The sequence below is a fragment of the Lepisma saccharinum genome, chromosome 15 (assembly GCF_977018435.1).
Source record: "Lepisma saccharinum chromosome 15, izLepSacc3.1, whole genome shotgun sequence".
Taxonomy (NCBI): Eukaryota; Metazoa; Arthropoda; class Insecta; order Zygentoma; family Lepismatidae; genus Lepisma; species Lepisma saccharinum.
The window spans coordinates 76,187,758-76,195,418 of NC_139243.1; the positions used below are offsets into that span (position 1 = coordinate 76,187,758).

Here is a 7,661-nt window from a genome sequence, read left to right on the forward strand (position 1 = left end):
AACATTCTGTTGTCTTTTTAAAAGATGATTGCTTACAACGTTGATGCAAATTATTACATGAAACTACTATAAATTCATAAATTGTTAAAAAGAAAATTCCATACATAATTTTGAAACGATCACATAAACAGTTATTACATATTATAAACACCTTACAAACTGAATTCCAGCCATCACTATATATTACACATGTTAATTTTAACACACATGCAAGAAGTAAACGAACAGCATAGTAAAATTCAAAATATTTGATGTACTGGCATAAGTGAAATAAGAAAACAAAGTAATAACATGAAAGTTATTTCATTATTGAATTCTGGTAACGTTGATTCATGAACAACAAAAAATAGAACTCATAATTCTATTTCAAATTTTAAAAAAGGCGTTTCCAATTTTCTTGGGAGAGACTGTGTAAATACTCATAAATCCAAGTGTCAATGTTTTTGTCATTAAACACTAATGAAATTACTCTCCAACGCTCTGTGCTCTGCAGAATATTTTTGATGTTTCTTCAAACATACGAAAACAGCCCAAAAACTATTTAAAATCCACTTATGTAACGTTTGTTGATAGAAAGAATTAACGAGAAAATATTTAAAAGTTTACATCTTGCACGACATATTTCGGACACCAGCATAAACCAATTCTTCGAAACTCAGTCGGCAACAAATAAAATGAATAATGTGTTGTTACTGGTGCAATTAGGATATTTCATTCTAAACTCGGTGTAATAATAAGTTTTAGAAACTTTTATTGGACATGCTTGCTCACAATGCAAGTAATATGAAAAAGGTGGTAAAAGTAACTTCTTACGCTGAAGTTTATTATCTATGAAACATGATCTGGCAACAGTAAGATTACGTGTAATCTCTTGCTATTGCGGAAGCCATCTTGACTAAAATTTTACTAGTGGATGCAGGAAAGATATGTAAAAAGTTGTTCAAATACATATTTGTGTTGTAGTTTTGTATGTTTGAAGAAATATGCAAATACAAGCTTAGTGACAACAATTTTTACATAAATATTCAGAAATCACTACAAATCCTTGAGTGACATAATATGGTAACACGTTTATCATTGCTTTTAAATTTTCACAATCAATAGAAAGTTACATTCCTGTATTTTTCGCAGATGTTTTGATTGCATCGCTAATGGACACCCTGAATGAACACCCCGAGCTGTCCACAGCTTCCCCCGGTAACGACTTTCTTCAGCAACTGATCAACCCCAAGACAAGGGTGAAAGGGACGAACGCAGAAGCTCAACAGTCCACCCTCCCGAAAGGGGAGAAAGCAGAATTCTCCAAGGCCCTCAAGAAGTCAGCATAGAGAGTACAAATAAAACACAATTTATTAAAAATAATGAAATTATTACCTTTCTCAATTGACATAACAAACATGCATTGAAAAATTCTTTCTTGAAGGTCTACACTCAGTTTTGGAACAAGAAAACAACTAAATTTGTGTTTATGACATTAATTTCAATGTTCCGTAAATTTATAAAATAAGATAATCAAATCACACTTATGGATAGGAATAGTGTAGATAAAGAAAAGCTTTGTCTGAAACAATATCGTTACATATAGTGAAATGTAATGTTTTCGGAAAAATTGTATACAATTGAAAAAATTCACTTTGAAGTGATTAACATGAAATGTGGTTATTAAGTACTTATGTTCATAAGCCATTCTCTGTGATCTCGTAGATTTAAACAAAGTAGATTTGTTTTTCTAGTTAATACTAATACGAACTCATATTTGATTACTACAAGACACTAACACAATTCTTAATTGGCTATATTAACCTGATTTAGTTACTTACAAATATTAGTAAGTATTTGCAAACTGACTTCAAATTGTTTCATATGTTCCCAAAAGGTTACAAAAACTATGAAACAGGATTATAATATTTATAACACATGACTGGGACAAACTTTTAATGAATTAGTGGTTAGAGTGTAAATCAATTAGTTTCCAAACGATTCCTTGCTTGTAAATTTTGCAAATTACATTTTTGGGCGTTTTTCCAAGACAAGAACTTTAGAAGTGTGCACGGTGTGCTATGATAGCCTTCATTGTCTACAAATATCACTACTATACATTCCTTCATATAGTTAAGTGCTTTATGACATCAGTTAGTTCTTTTCAAATATACATATTGCTTTAAAGCACAACAAGCATGTTCAGTGTGATGGCGATTGGGTTCCAAACTTAGAAGGCAAGTACAGTTAACTTTCCCTTGCTGGATAGAGTTTAGCATAGTTTGGTGGCAAAACTTTGGGGGGGGGGGTAACTCCTCCTCCTCGGCCCCCCTTAATCGCCGGCACTGAGCATGTTTCATTGTCAAGTTATTCATTAACAAGTGGCTCTTTATAAATTAGTTGAACACCTATAAAAATGGGAATAAAAATAAATTCGAAATAGAACTGAAATTAAACAATGTTCAGAAGATAGAGCCATTACCATCACTACCTTATAAATGCTATAAGTTCTGCAAAAGACGATTAGGCTGTGCAGTGCTTTGAAAATAATTGCACTAAATATCCGAACATGATCGTTGGATGATTAAAATATAAGTATTAACTTAAAGGCGTATGTTTGAATCGACAGTATGTGTTTAAACCACATATTGATGACTGTCCATGTGTGTGAATATTGTGATCAAAACCAATGGTTGATAGCCTGTTCCGAAATAGATTTGTATTGATGCAAGATATATGTTACGCATTACCGAAATGAAATTAGCGACACTACACAGTCCTCTTTGGTATTATGCTCTCAGAGAAACTTGAGAACAAAAGTCGCATACATTTGCCTAGAATATTACTTCTCATGAACACATTACAGAATATATGAACATTACAATTTAACATTTATTTAGGATTCAGGTAGTATTGTGTACGAATTACAGTAATTATTTAGCATATTTGTAATTTGGTGTAAATTGAATATAAATCATTAAATAAGAGCGTTGTCCTTTGCAGTTCGAATTTTCAAAGCAATATTTATCAAAATGATGAAAAAATGATCACATTTATGCAAAACTGTACATAACACTGCATAACCACATTTCACAATAATCAAAACATTTACTGGAACTTATATTAAAATGTTGTTAATATTGCTATGCTTGAAAAGTCAATCACTAATGCCTTTAAATCACAGCAGAACATATCATCACTTTGAGTAATAAATATCATGCAGTTAAACTACATAGTCTCAGAATTTCTTAATATACACAGTCCGACAAATAAATAATGAGACAACTATTATGCAAGGAAAATGAAACAAAAGTATTTGAATACTGTTTATTTCACAAAGTGTGAATTAATTTAATTGGATGTTGAATGCCTAGAATATTCAGTCAAAGTGTGTCATTCCAGTAGCAACTTCACTTTCCAGAATCACAGGGGATGATATATCTTGAGAATACACACTCTCTTGTTTATGTTCTAGGATTACCTGGACAAACATTGCCCGGTCACAATGGAACAGGAACGAACTGCCTGGTTCAGAGTGCTCAGGTCGAACATAAACTCTTCTCTTCCAATAGTTCCATCACATTACGATTGTAACAGCTAGTCTCCATAGGCGTGCGCAAACCCTCTGATAAAGGGGGGCATGAACCTTGATGAAAGTTCAGTCGGAGAAAGAAAAACCTCATTCCATCTCGCTGTTTTATTGTATTGAAAGGTACTAAACACTATATAGTGTGTGTCCGGACCCAACGTAAATCACTCTATTAGAAGAACTCCAGCTTCTGTGATGCAAAGTTCTCTGTTCCCCATCCCATTTATTTTCCTTCTCTCTGGTTCAGACTAATTTACATATAAACATGATTTCGTACAGCAGATTCAAAACAAAATGTATTCATTTCCAATGTGTGACCAATTTATTCTGCGACCACATAGGTGTAGCACAACTGGGCTAAGGAAAAAAAATGTGTGAGCCTTAATAACAAGTAATTTGCTGGAGAGCGAAGTGAGATAGTCCCATTACATAGGAAATAAGCCCGCCGTAGTTGGTTGGAACTTCCGTCGGCTTGAAAATACTTTATTTTTAAAGAGAATAATGTTGTTTAATAACGCTAATAAGATTTCTGTACACTATATTTCTAAGTGGGAGTATTAGGAGAGGCAATTGTCCCCCGTGCGCACGCCTATGCTAGTCACACTTTCACTATCCGAAAATAAGTTTATAACGAATGATGTTCTTGCTGATATAAACATCCACAATATTTCTAGCTTATGTAACACTATGAATACGTTACTTTACAGATTGTACTCATAGTTTGGACGATGAAAAAAATTCTATTTACTTAATTGTCGGACTATACCAGGGTTCCAGTTTAAGAAGACTTTTTAATATTTCTCTTCTGGTATATGAACAAAATTTAATATTGTTCCATTGTTATACAACTGAAAAGAATAACAGTGCACAGGAGACGATTTAATTATATAAACTTCTACGGCAATATTGCTAATCAAACTTTTGTAATGTTTTTGTACAGTAACAAATTCACACTGGAATTAAATGCACTTTGCAACTAGATAAAATATTCAACTATGCAATGTTTAAAAGGGTAACATTATATAAGAATATCCCCATCCTAAGGTTACATAAATGGGTTGACAAGAAAACAACAAATGACTATTCAAACATAGCAATATTAAACAGAACACTAATTAATTCTGTGGAACATCCAAAATGAAGTGCTGATATAGTCCAATTGAAGCCTCTTAGAATAGAATGAATGAAAAGCATGAATTAATTGATAAAGACTGATAACGTATGCATGTCTTAAGCAGAACGATTGTTCTTTGTAAGATTTATCTTCACTAATTTGCTAAACATGGAACTTATCAAAAGGTTAGGAAAAATGACAATAGTAAGAATTAGTAAGTTAATATGTAAATAATGCTCTCTATTATTTGTGATGTATATCAGGGAGATATTCTACAAATACATTTCAAGATTTCTGAAATACATACCACACATCGTATCATATTCTAGTCTAGTTTATGTTATATTTTGTGATAAAAAGTTACGCCACCAATGTACAATATTGTAGATTTACATGCAGAAGAACCTTTCTGTGCTTATATCAAAATGTAGTTGTAGTGAGTCAAGTATTCTGCACGCTGGGTTATGATCTTAGAATGTACGGTTATTGGATAACTATGTTTAGGGAAATGCAAGGGCATGCATTAAATTATGTAATTCCTTTATGTTATTGGTTTTCTGTTAAGTAATATATTCGGTACGAGGATGTCGTTTTTAAGATCTGGAGTAATCCTTTTGTAAAACACTAAATAAAGACTTGGCAACATTGTTCAAATTATATCTTGAAAATGTCCGTAATTGCACCTTGGGAATAAACTGCCAAAACTTTTATCGTCTTTTATTCCATGCTTAAGTGACTTTGTAAAATGTATCGTTGTATGAGAATGAGAGGGACGTAACTCCAAATATTTGGTTCTCGGTTCTGTTTAAATAAACTCATCTGAAGAGATATAGTTGAAGTCAGATCGGGACATCTCCACTTCTAATCCTTGGCAGTAAGATTGAGTAACATTTCTCCAATTTATCGACTTTTTTAAGTCATAGGCTATATATTCCTAAGAATACATTGTTTTCTCTCTGTTGGGATTTTGACAAGTTGGAGTTACGTCCCTCTGGTTCCCACATGACGACATTACATTGGCCATTGTTTGTGATTATCAGGCTTACCTTTATAACAAATTCCTGATTTTAGAAATTTAAAAAAATAATTGGATATGGAAAATTTAATAGGTAACTATTCTTAATATTAATGGAGAAATTGACATATTGATTGAAAATATGAGACCAATAATAGTTATTCTAAGGCCACACGAAAGCATTTCTCTTAAGATATCTGCTCGATCGAAGTTCTACCATGTACAGTCAACGGTAAAGATAGGCAAATTGTCCACCGCTATTTTCACTACTTTTTATTGTACATCCTGTCTTGTTTTAAGAAATAGAACTATGTTGGTTCGAAGCAGGCATTGTTCGCTGTTTATTGACGTCTTTATTTCAATTCATAATCATCACATTGTGTAATTCTGACCGAATGAAAACGGTAGTGGACAATTTGCCTACTGTTTCTTTCGCCGTTGGGTGTACAGTTAAGACATCTCGGAGTATTTTGATGCAACATTGCACAGATAGGGTCGGTCCTATTTTTATTAGCATTTCGCATAGCACAACCAATAAGAATCAAGTTCTACGTCACATGTGCCAGATGTAATGCTGGCCGAGTGGGATGTAAACAATGTATCACTTCATATTTAAAAAACAAAAGAAAACAAAAAAAACAACGAAGGTATAAAACTTTTCTTACAACTGTTTTAGGTACAAATCAGTGGCACTACTTAAATGCACACTTTATAGCGCATACAGTGCACATATTGAAGAATACATTTGTTGTTTCAGTGGTAAACACAGAGCACTAGCCCATGGACACAAATACGAGGCGCATTTCAAAATAAATGCCGATTATTTATAGAAAGGGACTGGCAACAGTGAGAGGGAACGGAATTGCATGTGTTGCTCTTATGTTTTAAATTAGCAACATGCACAAATATATTATTTGAAGAAATAAAATACAGAAATAAACTTACGAGTTGGTGTATTACACTATATATCCCATAATACATAATTAGAACAGTAACAGTGAAAATGAAATGTCTTTCTTCTTATCAAAGATCTTTATCATTAATACAACATAATTGTGAATGTTATAAGAATAGGACAGTCACAATAACCTCCCCTTCTGGGATGAAGAAAACATAGCCATCATACTTTGGTGGCTTAACTTCACAGATACAAGATCTTAATTATACACATCGAACAGTAACATAACATTCAAATATTCAACATTCAAATCAACTTTTAATACTTTATACAAATCTTTCAAAATCAATTCTAAACTAAGTTTTTACCCTTGTACCTATTTCTTAACATTCAACAACAACAACTCTTGTTTCTTCTCCAATGCACAGTGGAAGGGTTTGATATTTTGTAAATTGTGTCTACATTTTATCTGTTGTCCATCTAAAGACACCAAGTTCACAAAATTGTTCACTTCCTCCACCAAAAATGGCCCCACATATAAATCATAAAATTTATGGATAGTTTTGTTGAAAGCAGAACTTCTTGCATGATTCCTAACCATAACCAAATCACCTTGAACAATTGTAGGTGTTTCTGCTTTTGATTGAGTCTTCTTTCTTGATTTTGAACGTTTAGTTGTTTCAATTAACTGAAAATATTTAGCTGTCCAAGACGATTCTTTCATCTCTTCTGGTCAGTCAATAACAGAAGTAATTTTATCCCGAACTTGCCAGTGTAGAAAATTTTCAACCGAAGTGAAACCAATAACCTCGTTATATGAGTGATTTAGTAATTTTATAAAATTTGTTAAAACTTTGGACCAAGATCTGTGGTTGGTTTTACAAAAGAGTCTAAGCAAACGAATGATCTCTTTATTATATCTCTCAATTGGATTCGCATGAGGAGAATATGGTGAAGTGAGAATATGCTTTACACCAATTGACTTAAAAAAATGTTCCCGTTCAATGGATTTTAATTGTGATCCATTATCCGTTAACATAACTGTACACACAGGATAATGAAGGAA

The 7,661-nt window shown here is 32.7% G+C and overlaps 1 protein-coding gene across 2 annotated transcripts in view; it reads left to right on the top strand.

The window, feature by feature from the left end:
- LOC145999753 (uncharacterized) overlaps positions 1–4,582 on the top strand; it is a 515,710-nt gene extending 511,128 nt beyond the window's left edge. For both annotated transcript variants that reach the window (XM_083137044.1, XM_083137045.1), the window contains exon 12: positions 1,132–4,582. In XM_083137044.1, the coding sequence (XP_082993170.1) occupies positions 1,132–1,328 (197 nt within the window). In that variant the 3' untranslated portion in view covers positions 1,329–4,582. The remainder of the gene's footprint in view (positions 1–1,131) is intronic.
- The last annotated feature ends 3,079 nt before the right edge of the window (positions 4,583–7,661 follow it).